The following is a 24,563-nucleotide window of genomic DNA, read 5'->3' as shown; positions in this document are numbered from 1 at the left end:
CCACAGAACTACTGAATCAGAACTTCTGGGGGTGGGTCCATTAATCTGGGCTTAAACAAGCCCTCTCTCCAGGTGATTCTGATGCATGTTAAACTTTGAGAACCTCTTAATCAGTGTATGCACTATAGGGGTAAAATGAAGCACCCACCACCTACCAGGTACCCCAGAATAATTTTCAATGAGTCTTAAAATTTCTCTGAAATCTGTTTATCTGCTTCTTAGTGATTGATAGTCTAACCTACTCTGTTACTCTTTTGGCTTCTGTTAAAAATCTCAATCTACATCTTAGTATGTTTCATAGGTATCTTATTTCCCCAGTAGGATTGAATTTCTTAGTTCAAGGTAATCCTTTTTCACAAAAGCAGCTTTCCAAAATGGCCAGTAAACACAGGAAACGGTGTTCAACACCGCTGGTCATCAGAGACATGCAAATTAAAGCCATAATGAGATATCACTACACACCCACCAACTTGACTAAAATTTAAAAAGTATCATTGAATGGGAAGCATTTACTGCTTGTGGGAGTATATAACTACTTTGCAAAACTGTTTAGTAGTATATACTAAAGCAAAACATTCTCTTAGGTATAAACCCACAAAATTGTTTAGTAAATAAGTATACCAAACATGTGCAAGATTTGTCATAAGTATTCCTAAAAGGCCCAAATAATCAGTCAAGAGCAGAATACGACACAGCTATGAAAGTAAACCAAGTGCTATTTGAAGCAACCTGGATGAATCTCTGAAAGATTGTTAAAATAAAGTAGCCCCAAACAAAGTTCAAGATCAGCAAAGAAATTTAAACCCAGGCAAAACCAATCCACAGTGAAAGAAATCAGACTAGTCCAGGAATGACTTAGGAGGAAGGGGACATGGGACCTTCTGGGATGCTGATGGTGTTGTTTCTTGATCTTGGTGGTAGTTACATGGATGTGCTCACTTCGTGAAATACCTTTAAAAAATTTTTGTTGTTGTTGTTAACCCCAAAAGATTAACTCCTGGGGTATTAATCAGTTCTTTTAACACTTCATTCCTTGTGCTTTGTATCATGGTTTTCTTTATTGCTTCCCTCTGACATCTTAAGACTTTTGAGATTTAGTCTTTGTTCTCTTTTCTTTGTAAAACCTCCCCCGCCTTTTTTTTTTTTTTTTTTTTTTTTTACATACACAGTGAAGTTGAGAGTGATTGAGGAATAATCAAGGAAGGTTCATCTCTCATGGAGTAATCGTCTACTACGTGTTTATTTGGGTTTTATAGGCTCTTTTAAAATGCAAATGTAGCTGAAAGAGTTGAGCCTATCATTTACACTTTCTATATTTTTACTGTACTCTATTGGTTTTCCTCACACCTACCTGAGAGCATGACTCAAGGAATTGAAATTTGTATTAGAAGAATTGATTTGGAGAAGAAGGGGCACTTTTAGGAAAGCCAGAATAGGTGCTGGCTTGTTGTTTGCTTTCATTCCATCTAAGAAAATGCCTTTTCCCTTTTGCAAATGGGGTCTCATTTCATTATTAGAAAATAAAATTTTTAGAATTAAGAATAAGGCAGTGGGGGGCTTCCCTGGTGGTGCAGTGGTTGAGAGTCCACCTGCCAATGCAGGGGCTGTGGGTTCGTGCCCCGGTCTGGGAAGATCCCACATGCCGCGGAGCGGCTGGGCCCGTGAGCCATGGCCGCTGAGCCTGCGCGTCCGGAGCCTGTGCTCCGCAACGGGAGAGGCCACAACAGTGAGAGGCCTGTGTACCACACACACACACACACACACACACACACACAAAAGAATAAGGCAGTGGTTTATATTCAGGGTTCAGCATTACTCCATTTGTGTCATCATGAGGAAATGTCCTTACATAGATGATTTGGTAAGGCAAAAGAACTCTGGAATAGCCTTAAGTTGTCTGGGTAAACCTAGGTTAAATAAAGTTTTAGCAGAACAGTATAAGAATTGGGGGCAGCACTCAGAAGCTTACAAATCAGCTCCTAGTGGCTGGAAATAATCATTTTGGAAGACAGCCTCCACCATTAATAATACTGGGACAGACAGGGTTGGGAGAACATAACTTTGAGACTAGATAGGAACGTGAGCCACAAACTAAAGCTCTCTATATCTCAGAACTGCTTTGCCTGTGTTGAGATCAGAGTTCTTTGGCTTACTGTGAGGACTTGAGCAGAATGCATCTGCCAGAGATAGTACTGGGCATCACTTCAGATCTGCTGCTACCATATCTGGGCTCTCATTGGGAGCTTGAAAAATTCTAGCTTGTGGCTTGAGTAAACTGATTATCTTGCTGGTACTTTGATGACTGCCTAAGGAATTTTTTAGAAAAAAAGTTGGAATGCTAGATCCTGGGCTAGATGTCCTTTGCAGTAAGACCTTCTACTTTATTTTGGGAGAACTCATATAGATTGTGTCCTGAAATGAATTTCAAGAAAGCCTTTTTTCTGCTTAAAGGCTACCAATAATATTAAATGATTGTTGCCAAATTAGTCTCCCAGTACCCTTCAACAGCTCTTGGCTTGTGTAGATGGAGATGGTTTAAGTTGCATGTTTTCTCTTTATAAGTAGATTCTTCCAGAGACCTTAACCTGGGCCAAGTATAGGTCTCACCTCTTTAGAGCAATGTAAATCACTCTGTAAGACACATGGAGGTGAAGCTTCTTAGTTAGACTTGGGTCCCTAATGTTTTGAGGTTAAAGATACAGTAACAGAATTTTGTTAGGTGAGTAATTTCATTTGAAAGAAATTTGGCTTAGTTACCAAAGCAAGCAGAGTTTGGGTTAAATAAAGTTTCAAATTTTATATCTGAATCAAGTCAACTTTTAATTTTGTGAATCTGTCATTTAAGACCCAAAGAGCTCTGCTTTTTTTTTTTTTTTTTTTTTTGTGGTACGCGGGCCTCTCACTGTTGTGACCTCTCCCGTTGCGGAGCACAGGCTCCGGACGCGCAGGCTCAGCGGCCATGGCTCACGGGCCCAGCCGCTCCGCGGCATGTGGGATCTTCCCAGACCGGGGCACGAACCCGTGTCCCCTGCATCGGCAGGCGGACTCCCAACCACTGCGCCACCAGGGAAGCCCCAGAGCTCTGCTTTTATTGCTTTATAATCCCCAGGTTCCCACAGCCCCCTCCTGGAGTTCAATTAATTTGCTAGAGTGACTCACAGAACTCAGGAAAATGTTTAACTTTCTAGATTACCGGTTTCTTATAAAAGAAACAGCCAGATGCATAGGGCAAGGTATGTGGGAAGGGGCACAGAGAGCTCTTCGGGTGTGTCATTCTCACAACACCAACCTGGAAGCTCTCTGAACCCTTTTGGGTTTGGGAGGGGCTTCATTATGCAGGTATGATTGATTAAATCACCAGCCAATGGCGATTAATTCGACCTCCAGCCCCTCTTTCCTGTTTGGGGGTGGGGGTAGACTGAAAGTTCCAACCCTCTAATCACATGGTTGGTTCCCCTGGCAACCAGTCCCCATCCTTGGGGATTTTCCAAAAGTCACCTCATTAACTTAAACTCAGGTATGGTTGAAAAGAGCTTGTTATGAATAGCAAGACACTCTTCACCCTGATTACACTGGAGCTATATGAGGCCAAAAGACCAAATATTATAACAAATAACTCTCCATTGCACATATCGCTTAGGAAATTACTAAGGTTTTAGGAACTGTGTGCCAGGAGCTGGGATGAAGACCAAATAAGAAATATATGTATATTTCTTATTATAAATATATATCATAATATCACAGTTATATACAAAAATGGTTAAAATGGCAAATTTTGTTATATATTATCACAACTTCTAAAAATAATGCAGTATGCCAAAAACCATTGAATTGTATACCTCTTTTCCCAGCTTTATTGAGATATAATTGACATATAGTATTGTGTAAGTATGTACAAAGTGTTAGATACACTTATATTGCAAAGTGATTACCACCAAAGCATCACATCACAAAATTACCATTTCTTTTTTTTGTAGTGAGAACATTTAAGATTTACTTCCTTAGCAACTTTCAAGTATATGATACAGTATCATTAACTATAATCATTATGCTTTACTGAGATCCCCGGAATTGTATACTTTAAATGGATAAATTGTATAGTATGTAAATTATATTTCTTTTTTTTAATATTTATTTATTTATTTGGCTGCATCGGGTCTTTAGTTGTGGCATGTGGGATCTTCTGTTGTGGTGTGTGGGCTCTAGAGCACACAGGCTTAGTTGCCCCACACAGCATGTGGGATCTTAGTTCCCCAACCAGGGCTCGAACCCACATCCCCTACATTGGAAGGCAGATTCTTTTTTAAATTAATTTATTTATTTAAAAAAATTTTGGGGGACTTCCCTGGTGGCACGGTGGTTGAGAGTCTGCCTGCCGATGCAGGGGACACGGGTTTGTGCCCCGGTCCGGGAAGATCCCACATGCCGCTGGGCCCGTGAGCTATGGCCGCTGAGCCTGCGCGTCCGGAGCCTGTGCTCCGCAACGGGAGAGGCCAAAACAGTGAGAGGCCTGCATACCCAAAAAAAAAAAAAAAAAAAAAATTTGGCTGCGTTGGGTCTTCATTGCTGTGCATGGGCTTTGTCTAGTTGCTGCGAGCGGGGGCTACTCTTCGTTGCGGTACATCGGCTTCTCGTTGTGGTAGCTTCTCTTGTTGCAGAGCACAGGCTCTAGGTGCACGGGCTTCAGTAGCTGTGGCTCACGGGCTCAGTTGTTGTGGCACACGGGCTTAGTTGCTCCACAGCATGTGGGATCTTCGGGACCAGGGCTCGAACCTGTGTCCCCTGCATTGGTAGGTGGATTCTTAACCACTGGGCCACCAGGGAAGTCCTATGAATTATACTTCAATTGAAATATTTTTTAAGAAAGCTTCTATATGTGTGTGTATATATCCACTGTATAATATATAACACGCTGTAGAATAACGTTTTTTCGTATGTGTCATGTTCCCCCATCCCCTTTCCCCCTGACCAATTGGACATCATATGCCTTTCATTGTGTGTCATTTGGCACAGGGCTTCCATGACATGTTTGCTTAGTAGACCTGGCCTATTTTATCTGTTTACTGGCAGAAATTTAGGCTAATGGAGTTTGGTTGATTTGTAGGGCTCTTTGGCAATGAGTAAATCCTTTGTTTTCTATCCCAATTGCACAAGTTACATTTCAGCATCCTCTCTAAAATTGGAAGTTTTAGAACTGTGTACCTTATATGCTAGAACAGTTTTTCAGTTTGAAAATATATTTTAATAACATACTGGCCTTATACTCAGTAAAATATAGTAACTCTAAGCTTCTTTTCTCATTAGTAAAATGAATGATAATTAAACCTGCCTTTGGAGGAGTTCAGGATCAAATCAGTTCCTATCAAATGTGTAACAGGTACATTGTGATATACCAGTGTAAGTTGTCATGGTGGCTGATCAAGGTCCACGCAGTTTAAGATCTGTTGTAGTATAGCATATTTTGAAACTTATGACACCATTTGTATCGTTAACGAGAGAACCAGAGAATGATTAGCACAGTGTGTTTTTTGAAGTTGTATGTCAGGTAATAGGGTGAGGCAGAAATGGAGTTGAGAGCCACAAGTAGCCTGTGATTAGCAGTAGGCATCACTATCAGATGTGGCAGTGAAGTGTATCAGTAGTGGTTGTCCTCCAAAAACCCAAGCCTCTGATGGGGCCGGTGAGGTGTATGCCTCGGAAAGTGCTTCATCATCAATGCCAGCAGAAGAATCACCCTTGAAAGGGGCATTGCTCCAAGTACTTGTGACTATGTCCACCAGGATTTGCACATCAGAAAAAAGTTGTTCTTGCCTTCTTCCCTCCCCTCTGCCCTCAGTGCTGTTCAGGGAGGATGTTTATGTCCAGACAGCCCTTATTTCCTCTTATGGAAGGAAGGTGGTAGTTTCCAGAAGTGTGACCTCTTGCCATTCACTCCCAGCACTGCTTCTTAGCAGCAGGGCCAGTCCTGTACTGAGTTTCAACCTTTGATAAGTTTTGAGTCTTTGAACAAATAAAACAAAAGTTCCTGCTTTCTAATAGAAACCTTTAAATAGCGATTAGTAATTCTTTATTGTATTTTGTGCTTTAACCACTAGATCATTGAATGCCAGCCGCAGACAGCCACCCATGTGGCCTTGTTGAGTTCACCCTATTGCTGTAGCTTAAAGCATTCTGGACACAGAGTTAGAAGGTCTTTCTGACTTTTTTGGTGTGGTTGTCAGTAACTTTGTGAATGAGACTATACCAGGAAGACTGTGGGGCTTTCATGTTGCCTGTAGAATAGTAACTGACATCAGAGCAAGGCAACAGGGGAATTCCCTGGCAGTCCAGTGGTTAGGACTTAGCGCTGTCACTGCCAGAGCCCCGAGTTCAATCCCTGGTCGGGGAACTAAGATCCTGCAAGCTGTGCGGCGTGGCCAAAAAACCCCAAAAGTAAAGCAACAGGGGCAAGGTAGGCTCCATCCACATCTAAGTCAGCGCACCTTAATTTGTCATTGTTGTGATTGATTTTGAGAGGTTGCAACAGCCACCGATAACGCCATTGTTCCCATCCTGGGAATTTTCTTGGCCTTGAAAATCAGGGGGCAGGGCTGGGCCCAGTATACTTGGCACACTGTCCACCTGTGAAGAGTAGTTACTAAGAGCATGTATCTTTGCTGTGGTGCTACCTGGCTTTCTAACAGCATTTTACAGGGATGTTTTCAGATGTGTGAAGGATCCAATTGCAATACAGTGATGGTAGGAAGTATGTACTTAAAATTGGGGACTTTTGAAAGGCAGATAGCAAACATTATATATGGTATATCAGACCGGAGGGGAAGCTGCAATGTTGAGACTCCAAAAACATCCGTGGTAAGTCAGGCAGAAGTAGCTTCAGTTGATATACTTTGGTAGTCTGTTTTTCAAAGGAATGTCATTGAAATTCTCTACTGAGTACAGCACATGTCCAGCTCCAGTTAGTATTACACACTAAGTCTTTTTCAGTATTTTAGTGCTTGACCTGTGGTAGTTTGAGTGGAATTTCAGTTTTCTGAGACTATAGGTTTTTCATCAGTATTTTGGGGAAACATACCCCTTCTTTAGACTTTATTGCTCTGTACATGGATCCCATTCAGTGTATCCTTGCCACATTAATGCAGCTGGGAATACAGTTCCAAGGGATAGGCCAAGCCAGAAGCATAGTCCCTGTCCTGGAGGAACTTAAACCTCAGGAATGGATATGAGTCAAGCACAGAGAAATAAACTGCCACATCTCTCACATAGGGTAGGATGCCTGGTAAAAGTGGCTGAACTGATATGTATAAGAACCAAGAGCAGTCCAAAGCCCCAGTTTTAAGCAGCATCTCATTTTTGGGAGTGGAAGCCGTAGGACCAGAAATAGGCTTTGAAACAGAAGGTGGTAGTTGAGATGGACAGGTGAGTTGTTCTTTTCTGGGGAAAGGGAAACATTTTTCAAAGAAGGCATTGCTTTGAGCTGAGGTGGAGGAATTTTACAAGGCCAGTTAACAGAACCAGGTGTATAAGGAATGGAGAGAAGTTGTGAAGATAAAATAGGTTTTGCTGTTAGAATTTCAGAGGGTCGTAGAGGTTAAGGCTGATGGGTCTTGACCTGATTGTGGCATTGACCTTCTAAAGGCCTTTGAGCAAAGACTGATGGACTGAAGCCCAGGCATAGGAATGGAGGATTTGGCTGCAACAGGCAAGATAGAAGGGAAGTGAGGAAACCAGTTGGATTTTTGCTTTTTTTTCCAGGTAGAGAGTACTGAGGACTTGAACTGAAAACGATGACTGTAGGAATGCGAGGGGAAGTGTTAGTGGTGGAAGTGAGACCCGTGAAGGGGTAGAATTCTCCAGAACTTGACAGTAGTCATACTGTGAAGAACAAAGGAAGTAAAAGAGTCTTTTAACCTCAGGGTTTCTACCGTGAGTTGAGTGTGTTAGGAGTGTAATTTTGTTTTTGTCACCAAGATTGGGGGAACTGGGAAGAGACTTGACAGAAGTTGGGATGATGTCTTGGAGACGTTGAATTTGATATGCAAGCAGAGCACAGAGGTCAGGTGTGTCTGGAGTTTGAGAACATGGACTGGGTCAGAGATAGAGATTTGAGAATCATGTGCATAAAAGTAGTATTTGAAGAACTGAAACCCCCAGAGATAGGTAGAGTATTAGGAGAGTGAGGGGAAAAAACAATCTTGAAGGGAGTCGTTAGGTGTGGAGGCTGTAGCTAGGGAGACGGAAGACTTAAGAGATCAGCACATCAGCATATTTTGTCAAGGAGGTCCAAGGATAGGAAGGTATGGTGGTAAAAAAAAAAATATCAAGGAGAATGAGGACTGGATTTTGTGAAGGTAGGTCATTAGTGACTTTTGAGAAAGTTTCAGTAGAAGTTTGGGCAGAATGCAGATGGGAAGAATTTAAGCAAGTGAGTAGGTATGAAGCAAGCAGAAATTTGTACCTTTTCTTTGAAACAGATCAGAGAGAGGAAGGTTACTAGAGGAAAGCACGGATGTGGAGATTTCTTGTTTTAGAATAGGGCACCCTGCACTTTATTGTAGACTGAAAGAAGGAGCCAGTAGACAGGAGAGATGAAAGTGATGTGGGATACCACAGGTGGCAATAGTGTATGAATTGAAAGGTGCTAGAGGACCTAAGGTTAGGCCTGGGCAGGAGAGAGACCCTAGTAGTAGTAACTGCTCTTCACTAATGCCAGACCTTGTAAGAGATGGCAGAGATTCCACATACCTCCTCTAAAGGGGTGCTGCACTGGAGGGCTGTGGTGTGGGCTCCTGAGAGTCGCTGAGCTCTCTGCTCTTGTGACTGCTGAGTACCAAATGTACCAAGGGATTACATGGGACACTGCATGTAGCCTCACAGTTGCTTTTCTTGGACACCCATTTCTATTTACATATGGATGGGAAATATATTGCAATATTGGTTGTCTTGTTTTCTTTGTTAACAGTAACTGCTTAATGTAATTTGCTGATATTTGGTTCACAGCCAGAACACATTGTTTTTTGAGATCTGAGGAAAGGCTGATTTTGTGATGCAGAGAACATAAACTCCAAGTGGGTACTTTTTGTGCCCTTTTAGCACCATGAGAGAGCTCCTTTCGACTTGAGTGAGGGTAGCACAGTAACTTATGCTGAAGGTTTTGAACTGAGGAAAAATATAAAGAACTTTTAAAAGAAATATACAGTCACTTGCATACTATTACAGGTAACTTAAATAGATATAATTGACTGTTACTGGAAAAATAAACCTCTACTCAAAGCTCTTAAGAATTATATCTGAAACAATTCAGACTAGAAATAGAAAATGATACATCTGGCAGATAGACTGCAGAGAGCTCAGTGTGATTTCCTTTCTCAAGCTGGCAAGCCATGTACTTTAAAAGATATTGGATTATAACAAAGTGGAAAGGAAAGATACTAGAGTAAAAAAATTCCTGGGTCATTTCAGGAAAAATTAGTGAGTTTCATTTTCTGATGTTTGTACTTTTCACATCTGATCAACAACTCTGGTTGTATCGCCAGACTCCTAGCATCCCAGAAATTACCTTGTAATTGTAGGCTTTCATTTTCATTTTATCCCATAATCACTTGTGATTTCTGTCTTTGTCATCAGTAGAAGCTGAATGGTTTTATACTTTTCCTGGGCAAAATGTTCCCCAGGGAAAATTTTCAAGAGCCTTTTTGATTGCTCCCTGTTTTTTTTTTTTTTTTTTTTTGCGGTACGCGGGCCTCTGACTGTTGTGGCCTCTCCCATTGCGGAGCACAGGCTCCGGATGCGCAGGCTTAGCGGCCATGGCTCACGGGCCTAGCAGCTCCGCGGCATGTGGTATCTTCCCGGACCAGGGCACGAACCCGTGTCCCCTGCATTGGCAGGCAGACTCTCAACCACTGCACCACCAGGGAAGCCCGCTCCCTGGCATTTTCACTTTGTGTGTCCTTAACCACATTAGATTTAGAGGAATTATTTCTTGAGAATTGAGTGCTTTCTAGGAAGGATGCTATTCAAAGATAGCAGCCTTTTTTTGAACCAGGGAAGTTCCTGATGCATTTCGTTTGCATCCTGGAAAGTCCTGGTTCCTTGACTTTGGGCATAAACCAGTATACCAAGTTAGGCCTGAGATGGGTAAAGTATATAAAGTCTTGGCATGAATTTGAGAGCATGAGAAAAAGTAGAAAATGGTTTGTGAATCCTTTCAAGATGTTAGCAGTCAGACTGAATATAGAGGAAGGACTTTTAAAGAGGTAAATTCATGGGCTTCCCTGGTGGCGCAGTGGTTGAGAGTCCGCCTGCTGATGCAGGGGACACGGGTTCGTGCCCCAGTCCGGGAGGATCCCACGTGCCGCGGAGCGGCTGGGCCCGTGAGCCATGGCCGCTGAGCCTGCACATCCGGAGCCTGTGCTCCGCAACGGGAGAGGCCACAACAGTGAGAGGCCCGCGTACCGCAAAAAAAAAAAAATTAGTTTCTAATGTTTCCTTCATGTACCCCAATGGATTGTCTCATCCACTCCAGTTTGAGAAACATTCCCTTCAGACAACATGATTTTGTCAGTGAGTATGTATTGTTGAGAATTAGTTTGACTATAGGTAATGGGGACCTGAAAAATACTACCTTAAACAAGATAGTTATTTTTCCTTCACATAAAAGAAGTGTGGAAGTAGGCAGTTGGGCTGAGATGGTGGCTCTCAAGGTATCTGGGACCTAGGCTCCTTCTACCCTTTATTCCTCCAACTCTAGGGTGTGGCACTCATCTTCATATTCTAGGATGACTTTTTCTAAACAGCCCGGACTCCAGATTTAAGCAGCAGGAAGGAGGAAGAGGGTGAGAAGGGCATGAGACTTCAACTTTAAGGAAGACTTCCTGGAAGTCCCACAAAATACTGATTACATCTCAGGGGCTAGAACTACAAAGTGAACTACGTGGCCATACCTAATATAAGGGAAGCTAAGAAATATAGTCTTTTAGCTGGGCAACAAAGTGCACAACTAAAAATTGGAGTGCTGTTCTAAGAGGTAATAGTGGGAATTGGGGTTGACCACTAGTCTGTGCCAAATGGAGGGAGTCTTTATGCTTTTCTTTTCTTTTTTATTAACAGCTTTATTGAATATCCACATACCTTACAATTCACCCATTTAAAGTGTACAGTTCATTTGTATATAGAATATTCATAGAGTTGTGCAATCATCTGAGAATGATTTTGGAAAAATTTCATCACCCTATAAAGAAACCCCTCTATTCCCTTGGTAGTCATTCCCTATTCCTCCAACTCCCTTCCCCTGGCAATCACCAGTCTACTTTCTATCTCTGCATTTGCCCATTCTGGACATTTCAAATAAATGGAATTACACAGTATGTGGTTCTTTTTAGCTAGCTTCTTTCACAAATTGTAATGTTTTTAAGGTTCATCCATGTTGTAGCATGTACTAGTATTCCCCACACACACACTTTATTGCTGAATAATATTCCATTGTGTAGATAAATCACATTTTATCCATTCATCAGTTGTTAGACATTTGGTTTGTTTCTGCTTTTTGATGATGATGAATAATGCTGCTGTGAACATTCATGTAAAGTTTTTGTGTGGACACGTTTCCGTTTCTCTTAGAGTAGAATTGCTGGGTCATAGATGGAGTCGGATCCTTTGCCCATTTTTTTAAATTAATTAATTAATTTATTTCTGCGTTGGGTCTTTGTTGCTGCGTGCAGGCTTTATCTAGTTGCATCAAGCTGCTCTTCGTTGTGGTGCGTGGGCTTCTCGTTGCAGTCGCTTCTCTTGTTCCGGAGCACGGGCTCTAGGCACACGGGTTTCAGTAGTTGTGACGTGCGGGCTTAGTTGCTCTGAGGCACATGGAATCTTCCTGGACCAGGGCTTGAACCCGTGTACCCTGCATTGGCAGGCGGATTCTTAACCATTGTGCCACCAGGAAAGTCCCCTTTGCCCATTTTTAAATTGGATTATTTGTCTAGCTATTATTGAGTTGTAGGAGTTCTTTATATATTCCGGGTCTAAATCAACCTTGACTGCAACGAGAGACTCTGAGCCAGACTACCAACCTAAGCTGCTTTTTTTGTTGTTCAGTTGTAACAGTTTTTTATGTATTCTAGATACAAGTCCCTTATCAGATATGTTATTTGCAAACATTGCTCCTATTCTGTGGGTTGTCTTCTCATTTTCTTGATGCTCTCTCTTTAACCACAAAAGTTTTAAAAATTTTTATGAAGTCCAGTTTATCTTTTTTCTTTGGTTCCTGGTGATGGATATATTTGTGAATATACTATCCACAGTATATTGTGATAAATATATTATTCACAATAACCAAAAGGTGGAAGCAACCCAAGTGTCAGCAGATGAATGAATAAGATGTGGTATATACATATTGATACAATGGAATATTATTCAGTCTTAAAGGAAATTCTGACACATGCTACAAAGTGAAGAAACCTCGAAGACATTATGTTTAGTGAAATAAGCCAGTCACAAAAGGACAAATGCTGTATGATTCCACTTACAAGAGGTAGCTATAGTAGTAAAATTCATAGAGGCAGAAAGTAGAATGGTGGTTGCCAGAGGGGAGGTAGGGGAAATGGGGAGTTATTGTTTAATGAATATAGAACTTAGATTTTGGAAGGTGAAAAAAGGTCTGGAAATGGATGGTGGTGATGGTTGCACAATAGTGTTGAATGTGAGTAATGCCACCAAAGTTATTACTTAAGATTTGTTTAAGTGGTAGATTTTATGTATATTTTACTGCGTTTTTTTTTTTCTTTCTTTTTTTTCTCTGCATTGGGTCTTGCTGCACGTGGGCTTTTCTGATTGAGGTGAGCGGGGGCTACTCTTCGTTGCAGTGCGTGGGCTTCTCATTGCGGTGGCTTCTCTTTGCTGCAGAGCACAGGTGGGCTCTAGGCGCGTGGGCTGCAGTAGCTGTGGCACACCGGCTCAGTAGTTGTGGCTCGCGGGCTCTAGAGTGCAGGCTCAGTGGTTGTGGCACACAGGCTTACTTGCCCTGCGGCATGTGGGATCTTCCCGGACCAGGGCTTGAACCCTTGTACCCCACACTGGCAGGCAGGTTCTTAACCACTGCACCACCAGGGAAGCCCTACTACGTTTTTTGTTTTTGTTGGCTGGTTAATTAAAAAATGTCTTTTGTAGTTTTAGCTCTTACATTTGGGTCTGTAATCCATCTTGAGTTAATTTTTTATATGATGTGAGGTAGAGTTCTAATTTCCTTCTTTTGTATATATCTATTCAGTTGTCTCAGCACCATTTGTTGAAAAGGCTGTTTTTCCTCTATTGGATTGTCTTGGCATCCTCGTTGAAAATGGTTTGACCCTAAGGTGAGGGATTATTTCTGGATTCTCACTTCTACTCTATTGATCTATGCATGTCTTTTTTTTTTTTTTTTTTTTACCACAGCACTAAGTTTTATTAGGGATTTCATTAAGGTAAAATCTCTAGGATTAAAGGAGTCAGTTAGGGGGCGCACAAAGCCCACGAAGCCTCCTCAGATCTCATAGTGAAACACTAGCTCAGGTTCTTTGTTGGGATTGCCACCTCGTTCCAGATACAGATTGTTGTAAGGATACTGCTTTGGCCCCACAGGCTGGTAAGTGGGGTAAGTCTCCCTTACCCAAAACATGAACAGCATGAAGGCCACGAAGCCGAAGAGGTGCTTACACATAAGATTGCAAGAAACAGGAGTGGGGGACATGTCCACACCGTTCCTGATATACATGTCTAGGTCCCAGTGCATCGGTTCACCCCAGTTCAACCACAGGTCTGGGTGGTCCCAGTCATACCATGGGTCCCTCTCCTGCTGTGAGTGGTCAGGGAGCTTCAGGTAATCACCATACCTGTCCGTGCACCCATTGGCACCACGTTTCGGGCTGCCCTTTGCAGCCATCGGACTCCCAGGACCCCCGCCCTGGCTGCTGCCATCTTCACCTTCCTGTTTCATCCCGCATATGCACAAAGACCTATACGTCTGTCTTTATGACAGTGCAACACTGTCTTGATTACTGTACCTTTATAGTAAGTTTTGAAATCAGGAAGTGTAAGTCCTGCAACTTTGCTCTTCATTTTTATGATTGTTTTGGCCATTCTGGGTCCATTGAATTTCCATGTGCATTTTCTGATCAGTTGTCAATTTCTGCAAAGAAGCCAGCTGGGATTTTGATAGGGATTGTGTTGAATCTGTAGATTAACTTGGAGGATATTGCCATTTAACAATATTGTCTTTTAGTCCATAAACATGAATGTCTTTCCATTTATTTAGATCTTTAGTTTCTCTCAACATTGTTTTTTTAAGTTTTCAAGAGTATGTTTTGTACTTCTTTTGTTAAATTTATTCCTATCTTGTTCTTTTTGATGCTGTTGTAAGTGAAATTGTTTTCTTAATTTCATTTTCAGTTTGTTCATTGCTAGAGAATAGAAATACAATTGATTTTTGTATGTTGACCTTGTATCCTGCAACCTTGCTGAATTTATTAGTTCTAATAGTTTTTTAGTGGATTCCTTAGGATTTCCCATATGTAAGATTATGTCATCTGCAAATTAAGATAATTTTACTTCTTTTCCAATCTGGATGTCTTTTATGTTGCCTTTTGCGTAATTGCTAGAACCTCCTTAGAAGTGGCAAGAGTAGACTTTCTTGTCTTGTTCCTGATCTTGGGGAAAGCTTTCAATGTGTTCACCATTAAGTATAATGTTAGTTATGGGTTTTTTGTTTAAAGAATTATGTTGCATTCTTTTTTAAAAAAATATTTATTTTTGGCTGTGTTGGGTCTTCGTTTCTGTGTGAGGGCTTTCTCTAGTTGGGGCAAGCGGGGGCCACTCTTCATCGCAGTGCGCAGGCCTCTCACTATCGCGGCCTCTCATCATGGAGCACAGGCCCAGTAGTTGTGGCTTATGGGCCTAGTTGCTCTGTGGCATGTGGAATCCTCCCAGACCAGGGCTGGAAGCCGTGTCCCCCGCATTAGCAGGCAGATTCTCAACCACTGCGCCACCAGGGAAGCCCCCTAGTTATGGATTTTTGGTATGACTTTTTGGTGCCAAGTGGAAAGGTATACTAGCATTTTATATTTTGGTGTGCTACTAGAGGCTTGTGCTCCATGGTCAGAAAAGTTTGTGTGTCATACACTGAAACTATTACAGCTTCTTGTGCATTCTAGATAACGCTTTTGTCTTGTGTTTCAGCAATGGCTGCCATCCGGAAGAAACTGGTGATTGTTGGAGATGGAGCCTGTGGCAAGACTTGCTTGCTCATTGTCTTTAGCAAGGACCAGTTCCCAGAGGTGTATGTACCTACAGTGTTTGAGAACTATGTGGCAGATATTGAAGTGGACGGAAAGCAGGTGAGTATACTTTTCATAACAACTGGTACTATTTTGCATGTTAGGCTATTCATAGAGCCTGGAGAGAATTAGGCCTTTTTGTCTCTTCAGTACACTATATAACAATAACAAAAATGTTAGAAGGAGAAATCCATTCTCATCCTGCCTTTTAGCTCAATTTTGTTCATTTTTAACTGTTACCCTCTAGACTTTGTCCACATTCATATGTATTTCACAGGGGGAAGCCTTAGAATATGTGTTCTTTCCAGCTTTATTTATGTTTGAAATTTAGTTTGTTGCCAAATGGATCATACTAAAATGAACCTCTTTGTATGGATGGACTTTTTTTTCTGTCATAGTATTTCATTAAGTGCTGAAGTTTGAGATTACTAGGTCAACGGGTCCTTATTGATTATGCTTCTAAAGGGTTGTACTGATCTATACCACCAGCAGTGTCAAACAACATTGTCACATTTAATTTTTTTTCATGTTTTTTTACTTTGACATAAACAGGCTGCTACATTTGCTTCAATTACCTGTCACTGGTGGTGAGGACAGTGTTTCCTCCTGTCTGCCCTGAAAGCCCACCAGCAAGACTGGGGCAAAGCTCTTCTGGAATTAGATTTTTTTTTCCCTCTTCTGCTCCCTTTTGTTGTCAAAATAATATTTTATCCAGATTCCTATACATCTTTTGAAGAGGAATGAAATTCTCATTGCAAATGGGTTAGCTGAAAAGAAAACTAGAACAAGGGGCTCTTTTCCAACACACTCAGTCCTCTTAAGGCATTCAGTCACATGTCTCATGCTGCTAGCACCTAATTTATTGGCTTCCGCAATTCTGTCTCCTTTCTTCCTTCTCATATTCTTGCTTTACCTGTTATCCCTTTCTGTCCCAGTATTACCTAGCCTCATTTTGTGGGACTGTGTAATGGAAAGCACATTAGGGCAGCTGCTTAGAATTCTAGAGTCCCTCATAGGGTATCTTGATACTTCTATGACCATGAGTAAGCTGCCTAATCTTTGAGCTACTTTCATTTGTAAAGTGGTTTAAGCTATTTTACAGTTGACATTGGGGGTCTGTGAAGTGACTGAAGGTATTTGGAAGCACCAAAGCACTTGACAGGTTGGTCTGAACAAGAGCATACTCAGAACCGTCTTTTATAGTTTATCCAGTTGCCGTGTGGGCCACAGTGATTGCTCTCATGCCATTAGGAACCCCAAGGCACCCTTCTTGTCAAGAATGGATGAAAAAAACACATGAATTCCAGCATAACAGAACTTTGTCTGGGTCCTACCTTGCAGGTGGCCCATCAGTACTGTGTTGCCAATTCAACTTTCAGTCAGTTCTCTGCATGATGCTTGAATACAGGGTTTCTGTGGGCCTGATAGGAAGATTGGTTTTGTGTAGAGACAGGGCCCAATTGTGACAAGCTGGGTGAAAATGTGCTGAGATCTTTGGGCCTGCTGTCACATAACAGCCCTCTCATCTAATTTAGATTGATTGCCATGCATACACAGAAAGACCCAGTGGCTTGAGGAAAACAGGATTAGGTTGGTATTTTCATAGCACATTTCTCAAAAGCCTACTTGAATGTATATTGCTGGTTTTATCTTGTCATCCAGAGAATGACAGCTGTTGGTTGCTATGTGTCTGTGACCATCATTTGGGAGAGTCTTTTCCACCTGTGGCAGTATATATGTTTTGGGGATAGTAATGACTCTTCTGTTGTCTTTCAAACATCATCTGTGCCTTGGTGTCTTGGAATGACCAGGATCTTACCTTTAAGAAATTTAGGGACTTTGGGACTTCCTTGGTGGTCCAGTGGTTAAGACTCCATGCTCCCAGTGCAGGGGGCCCAGGTTTCATCCCTAGTCTGGGAACTAGATCCCGCATGCCACAACTAAAAGATCCTACATGCCACAACTAAAAGATCCCACGTGCCCCAACAAAGATCTTGCACATTGGCAACAAAGATTCCACGTGCCACGACTAAGACCCAGAACAGCCAAATAAACAAACGAATAAATAACTTTTTAAGAAATAAAAAGAAATGTAGGGACTTACAAACCTTGAGACCTGGTGCAGCCAAATAAATAAATAAATATTTTTTAAAAAGGAACTTTGACTTATAAACCTTGAGGAATGATCTATGAGTATGTTTCTTGCTCTGCCAACCTTGAACGTGCCTGACGCTGGCAAAATAGGGGAGCCCTTCACCCAGGGAGAGAAACCCTGAAAGAAAGGTACTTGATCTGGAAGAGGGTATCACAGTCTAGCTACCTACCTTAGAGCAAGTCGGTAGCCCCAGAGTGGGAGAGGGCACCTCCTGCAAATATTCTCATAAAAGTATGCACTAACAGAGCCTAGGGAACCATCCAAAATTCTAGGTGATCATGGTCCAAGAAATAGACCTACCAAAAATAGAAAGGCCCATTCTGACATGAGACAGTCCTGACACCCTGAAATCATTTATCAGGAGACAATCAGAGTTGGCTGTTGTGTCTGACTGAATACCCATGAGGTGTGGAGGAGCCAGAGGAGTGGGATTTGGCAGAGAATGAATGCGCTGTACCATCCTGAGATCAGACCAGCTGTGAGGATTGGGCATCAGTATGTCACAGATTCCTATACCAAGCTGATGGTATGTGTGTGTGACAGAGGCGCAATGGGACATGTGGCAGTTGTGAGTGACATATCCTGAGACAGAGGTTCAAGGTGGAAGAGATAATTAGCCATCAACTTTAAGGTAGGAATAATATTTAGAAACTCTGAAATATGGGCTCTGAAAGTGTTAGGAATAGAAGGCTATCCTAGGCATTGGAGGGAGAACTCCTTGAGCCCCAAAGGGCTCCTGAGCAAAGGGTGTTAAAAATCCACTGTGACTGTAAGAAGTGGTGACAGGGCTGACTGCAGTGCTGGACAGTGTGGAAGCGGGGCTACGTCCAGAGCCCAGACATCAGCTTGCCCTCCTACCACTGGAAAGTGAGTAGGTTCCCAGGTGTGAAAGGAGTACCCTCCCTCCTACCTATGTGATGCTTTCATTCAGCCATTCATACATTTTTTTGAGCAGTAAAGGCAGAGCCATAGGCCTTTCTTGTCAGCTCAGACCTTGCCTAACACCCAGGATGGTGTCTTTTCTTACCCATCAACTCAAATACAGTCTTGTTTCCACGTTTCCACGTTGGAGCAGAATGATGAGACAAAGTAAGGAAATGGTTGAGTGAGAATGTGTTAGGAAAAGTTACTTGTTCTGGTTTTTCCCTCCCTTGCCTTGTATACCTAGTAGCATGTTGTTTACAGTTGATTTCCCCTCTTGTTCATTCACTTTCTTTCCTATGTAGAATGTTATTTGTAATTAAGTACTTACAAGCTACAAAGTTTTTTGTTTGTTTCTTTATTTGGTTGCATTGGGTCTTCGTTGCTGTGCGTGGGCTTTCTCTAGTTGCGTCGAGCGGGCGCTACTCTTCGTTGCGGTGCGCGGGCTTCCCGTTGCAGTGACTTCTCTCGTTGCAGAGCACGGGCTCTAGGCACACGGGCTTCAGTAGTTGTGGCTCACGGGCTCTAGCGCGCAGGCTCAGTAGTTGCAGCACATGGGCTCAGCTGCTCCACGGCATGTGAGATCTTCCCAGACCAGGGATCGAACCCGTGTCCCCCTGCACTGGCAGGTGGATTCTTAACCACTGCGCCACCAGAGAAGTCCCTACAAAGTTATTTTTAACTTGACATTTTGAATTAGGTACTTTATTCAATTCTAGCATCTGTTTATAAAATTTGCAATTTTTAGAAATTTCAACCTAAAACAATTTAAATACCCCTTCCGACCTTCAGGCTTGATTCTAATAAAAGTGAACACTCCTGTATTTTACTATTTTGGACAGTCTATCATTTGAAGGTACTGTGTTAAGTGTCACTTCTTCTGAAAGTAAGTGGTGGGATTAACCTGCACTCTTATGTTTATTTTTCTTATCATAGGTAGAGTTGGCTTTGTGGGACACAGCTGGGCAGGAAGATTATGATCGCTTGAGGCCTCTCTCCTACCCGGATACTGATGTTATACTGATGTGTTTCTCCATTGACAGCCCTGATAGTTTAGGTGAGTAGCCCTGCAGCCTGATGTTTGTCACTGCCTGTGTGCCTGGCCGACCTTTGGTTTCTCAGGTCCTTTCTGGGCATCAAGTGACTGAAAAGCAGACATGAGTTTCAGAGAAAGAATCATCACTGGCCAGAGTCCTAGAGCCTTGGGACTGTAGAGCCTGAGCCCTGAGTCCCTTTTCAGCCTAGGTCTCCCATGACTGCCATGTCTACCTTGTAGAGTAGTTGGGTTCCGAACACAAAGCTATTTTTTGTCTTTTTTTGGTTGGGGGTGGGGGGACTGCGCTGCACAGCTTGCCCCGACCAGGGCATTGAACCTGCACCCTCAGCAGTGAAAGCGTGGAGTCCTAACCACTGGACCACCAGGGCATTCCTCAAAGCTATTTTTTGGACTAAGATTTGGGGAAGGTATTCTTTGGGTGTCCACACCTTTTTTCAGTACTTGGTATTGAGCCTGCTGCTTCCCAAAATCTAGACCGACTGATGACTTGGTGATTCCTGGTAATGTTTCTAAGCCCTATTTTAGCCGTTTTATAAAGTGTCTTAGCTAATAGAGACTTGAACCTGACATTCCACTAGCTTAGTTGGCCACATGTTTTAGAAGCTGCTTTCCTTCAAAAAAAGAGGGAATGATGCTGACCTCACACTTTGCAAAACAAGGCAGCAAGGCCTGAAACAGAATGTGCTTTCGGTTTGTACTGAAGATGACGAAATGTCTTGCTTGGTGCTGCAGTGCTCTGTTTTTACAGGGCAGCATGTGGGCCAAGGAGATTATCATTAACACAGATGACTGTTGAGGACCTGCTGGTGGCCTGGGCTGTTGCTGGGGAGTTAGGGTTAGAGTGAGCCTTTCTGTGTCATGCTTGTACTCACTTTAATGACAGTACTGGGGGAGGTGCTCCGAGACTTTGAACCACTTGCTCAAGGTCATGCAGCCCAAGGAGCCAAGCTGAGATTGAGTCCCCTGTGCAATATCTCCCAGAACTGAGACAGAGTGGGTGCTCTCTGCCATTGTTTCACTTTGGTTCGTTTTTAACAGTTGTGTTTTAGTTTTGGTTTTCAAATTAATCTGCCTTCCTTTGCGGGGACTGTTAGAAGCCCCTAGAGGCTGAGCTTTAGAGAGAAAATGGAGCCATGTGACACCTTCCCCTCAGACACACACATCATGGACTTTGCCTATAGGAATGAGGAGGGTTGTGTGCCCTTTGCCGCCTCATCCAAGGTATACCTAAAGGTATAATCCTTTAGGGACAAAAGTACCTTCAGAGCAAAAAAGTTAACTCTTCTTCAGTCTCACATTTTTCTTTTAAGACTGTGTCTGCTGGTCTCGAAGGAAGTCTTCAGCTTTTGACCTCTGTTTGTTTACTATGACTTGTTTCTTGCTATCCTCTCCCCCAGAGGGCAGGTTCTAGGGAGGAGAGCAGAGGTAGAAAGAAAAGAGGCAAAGAGAGATTGATCTCCCTCTCTGAAATACAAACATACCTAGAGAGACTGCTGGTCACTGCAGTAGTATGATAGGTAGGTAGCGCCCCTTTGCTGAGCTGACTAAATTAGCTTGGTTTTGCCAAGGGCCTTTTAAAAGTTCTCTTATCTTGGCTAGGGAGTAGGAGAGAAGTCCACTGGTAGTTTGCCCTAGTGAAATGTGTCTTGGGAACTCAAATGTCTATATCAAGAAACTGAAAAGCTAATGTGAACCTAATGCTGGACTTTGTTTTTACCTGGTTGGATGTTAGACCATGGCACTGAGTCTAGGTGTAGGGTAACAAGTTTGCTCAGCAATCAGAATGTTGGTGTGCAGGTTTCAGCCCTGTTGCTGGCCAACCCTGTGACAGTAGTTTACTTTTTGGAACCTCTGCTGTCTCACTGGCAGTTGGTCTAGAGTCTAGATTCTAGTTGAGGCCTGGGGTCAACAAAGTTATGTAAAAGGCCAAATAGTAAATATTTTAGGCTTTGTTGGCCATGTGTTCTCTGTTGGATCTCCTGAACTTTGCCACAACTACTCAACTCTGCTGTTGTAGCACAACAGAGCTTGGCTCTGTTCCAGTAAAACTTCACGTATAAAAGTAGACTCCGGGCAAAATTTCATTTGCTGACCCTTGATCCTAGATAAGGATTCCTTTTCTCTGGCTTTATGGAATTCCCAGTGGCCCCTAAAGCACCCCAGTGTAAATCCATGTAAAGTGATGTGTCCTGATATGATCAGATTACTTTGGAGGTGGGAGCAATCATAGGCGATTGCCATCACTGAATTAAAAAGTAAAAAATTATGTTTTAAAATCATTTATGAAAAGTGAAGATAAGACAGAGGCAATTCATTTCAGTTTATATGTCCTGAATTCCGGGGGGGGGGGGGGACTATTGGAGTAATAATTTTATATATTCAGCAAATAATTATTGAGTGCTTACTTATGGAACCTATATTCTAGATGAAGGGAGACAGAAGAGCAAAAACCACAGTAAATCTGATAGCAAGAAATGTTACAAATAACATTCATAGAGGTGGGTATGGAATAGGCCATGGTAGTATGCTGTTTTAGAAGATGACCATAGGATGGTCAGCCACCTCACTGAAAAGGAAACCTCTGAGCAGAGACCTGAAGTAGGTGAGGGAGGCCAACACAGATAGCCAACAAAAGAGCTTCCCAGGCAGAAGGAAGGAGTCTAGTGTAGCTGTAGCAGAGGGAGTGGAGCGAGGGTTGCAGAGCCATGTGGTTAATGGTGTGGACCTCTCCTTTCATCATGAGGGAGATGGGAGCTTTTGGATGGTTTGAACAAAGGAGTGATGGGATCTCACCTTCTCTTTAAAGTGATCACTGTTGCACCTGAACTGAAAACTGACCACAGGGTGCAGAGATAAGAGCAAGATTCAGTGCTGAGGCTGTTTGCCTTCACTGTTAGATATGCTGGCCCTTGTCTTTTGATTGCTCTGCACTTCTCTGGGAACCCCTTTGTTCTAGAATAAGGCTTTGAGTTTTAAGTTGTCACATTAGTGATTGACTCTAGCCGCTATAGCAAAGGAGGAAGGAAGCAGACAAATGTCTGTCTTGTGTGCTGAAGAGTGGAGTGTAGAATTATGCGTTTTCCTGACCTTATTCATGTAGCTTCTGTACCTTCTAGCCAGAAGGCAGAGCATCTTTTATATTCCAACTCCTGCCTTTTGGTCTTGAAGTCAGAGAGTGAACAGTTTACTCCTAAAATATAGTCTTATGATCAGTACCATTTAAATGATCATCATACTAAGTATTCTGTACGCATTGACTCAAAATAACCTCATGTAAGGTATTACTGTTATCCCCATTTTATAGTGTCATCCCTGACACTGAGATGTTCAAGGTAGTGGGTGTGTGAGGTTGAACCCAGGCCACTTGTCCACTAAATTACTACAGTATTGGCAAGAAGCTACAGCTGGTTATTACTCATTTTCAAAAGCCACTCAAGCCATTTGAAATACCAGTAATCCAAGGGTAGGTCATGCTGAGGGCCCATGAGTAAGTGTAGAGAAAACATGTGAACCCTGAGCCAGCTATAGCCCCAGAATGGGGACTCCTTCTGTAAGCTGTGGTCAGAATCATCTGCCAGCAGTGACATGGATGGCTGGTGGGGAGCCTTCCTTCTTGGGGCAGGTGGCACCATTGTGGAGCCATCCTTTGCTCCTCCAGAGCCTTTACCTGGTGCCACCTCCAGAGGAGCTGAGCTCCTTGGTGGGACTGAGAAAAGCTGGTGATTCTGTGCTTAAGAGAAGGGGGGTTAGATTTTACCTTTTTCATGGTTTTGAAACTAGTGGAATTCCATTAAATGTCCGGCATATTTCTCAAGAAGTTTCTTTGCAATTTAACTAGGGTTTTTGGAGATCCTTCAAGATAGAATTATATGTATCCCCAAATTATGTGCATTTTGCTTCTTTCAGAAAACATCCCAGAAAAATGGACTCCAGAAGTCAAGCATTTCTGTCCCAACGTGCCCATCATCCTGGTTGGGAACAAGAAGGATCTTCGAAATGATGAGCACACAAGGCGGGAGCTAGCCAAGATGAAGCAGGTATGGTCTAGGGCAGGGCTCTGTCTTCCTGTAGCATTCTTAAACTCGGGGCCTGGGTTCGAGGTTCAGGGAACCCAGCAGAAACCCCCAAAGACCAGGCTGTTTCAGAGAAAGTCCCAGAAGCCTCTCTCTGTCCATCCGGCCCTCACTGACTCGGGCCTGCATAGAGGGGGTCCCTAAAACTCCCTAGTCCTGTAAGATGGAACCTCTCTTGTGAAGTAGTGCTGTGCTCCAAAGATTGCCTGCCTGAGAAAGGACCATCACAGCAATAGTCAGTGCTTCAGATGCAGGAACTTTATCAGGCTCTTGATTTCCCTCTCCAGTTATTACTTTCGTATATGTGAGGCTAAAGATAAATTGGTGGGAACTGAAGAATCAGGAAATCCTGATGGCAGGGAGTCCAAACAGAGAGCCTTAATGCCTTTATAAAAGTGATGGTGGGGCTTCCCCGGTGGCGCAGTGGTTGGGAGTCCGCCTGCCGATTCAGAGGACATGGGTTCATGCCCCGGTGTGGGAGGATCCCACATGCCGCAGAGCGGCTGGGCCCGTGCCTCCGGAGCCTGTGCTCCGAAAAAGAAGAGCCCCGCAAAAAAAAAAAAAAAAAAAAAAAAAAAAAAAAGCATAAAAAAATTTTTAAAAAAGTGATGATGGAGGTGACATCTTGGCTTCTGAGAAGCCAGGTGGCCCAATGATAGGACTTCCCCACTGCAGGAGGAGTGCCTTGAGGTGTTTTGCACGGGTTCTCCTGAGGTTTCTCTGTCTGAATGTGATGGTCAGGATCTGTTTCCTTCCCTGAGCATTCAGTCCTCTGTGAAGCTAACTACAAGAAGACCCAAGGGCTTACCCTGGATCAACAGCTTGAGTAATTTTGCCCTTGATTCCCTCAACCCTCTAGGGCTTCTCTGGCCTCTCCTTTTCTCTCTACTTCCCAGAGAAGAGCATGTTTGACAGGGATTTTTTATATATTGGAGGTGGGGGGTCACCCCATATGAGTGTCATAAGACAGAACTCAAATCTGGGAGTTCGGCAGCTTTTTTTAAAAATTTAATTTATTTATTTATTTATTTTTGGCTGCATTGAGTCTTTGTTGC

The 24,563-nt window shown here is 42.8% G+C and overlaps 1 protein-coding gene and 1 pseudogene across 3 annotated transcripts in view; one reads left to right on the top strand and one right to left on the bottom strand.

Annotated features, from left to right (window-relative positions):
- RHOA (ras homolog family member A) overlaps window positions 1-24,563 on the top strand; it is a 51,877-nt gene that overhangs the window by 25,652 nt on the left and 1,662 nt on the right. For 2 of the 3 annotated variants that reach the window (XM_027098623.1, XM_027098621.1), the window contains 3 exons: window positions 15,205-15,362; window positions 19,315-19,435; window positions 23,342-23,472. In XM_027098623.1, coding sequence (XP_026954424.1) covers window positions 15,207-15,362; window positions 19,315-19,435; window positions 23,342-23,472 — 408 coding nt within the window. In that variant the 5' untranslated portion in view covers window positions 15,205-15,206. Of the gene's footprint in view, window positions 1-13,261; window positions 13,347-15,204; window positions 15,363-19,314; window positions 19,436-23,341; window positions 23,473-24,563 lie in introns of all 3 variants that reach the window. The other variant, XM_027098622.1, reaches the window with a different exon arrangement.
- Window positions 13,321-14,247, bottom strand: LOC113615802 (NADH dehydrogenase [ubiquinone] 1 beta subcomplex subunit 8, mitochondrial pseudogene; annotated as a pseudogene).

Source organism: Aethalodelphis obliquidens, unplaced genomic scaffold (genome assembly GCF_003676395.1).
Source record: "Aethalodelphis obliquidens isolate GAN/ISIS:26980383/991018 unplaced genomic scaffold, ASM367639v1 scaffold125, whole genome shotgun sequence".
NCBI classification, from domain to species: Eukaryota; Metazoa; Chordata; class Mammalia; order Artiodactyla; family Delphinidae; genus Aethalodelphis; species Aethalodelphis obliquidens.
Note: the sequence above shows the minus strand (reverse complement) of the source record. Positions and strands in the feature narration are given on the sequence as shown.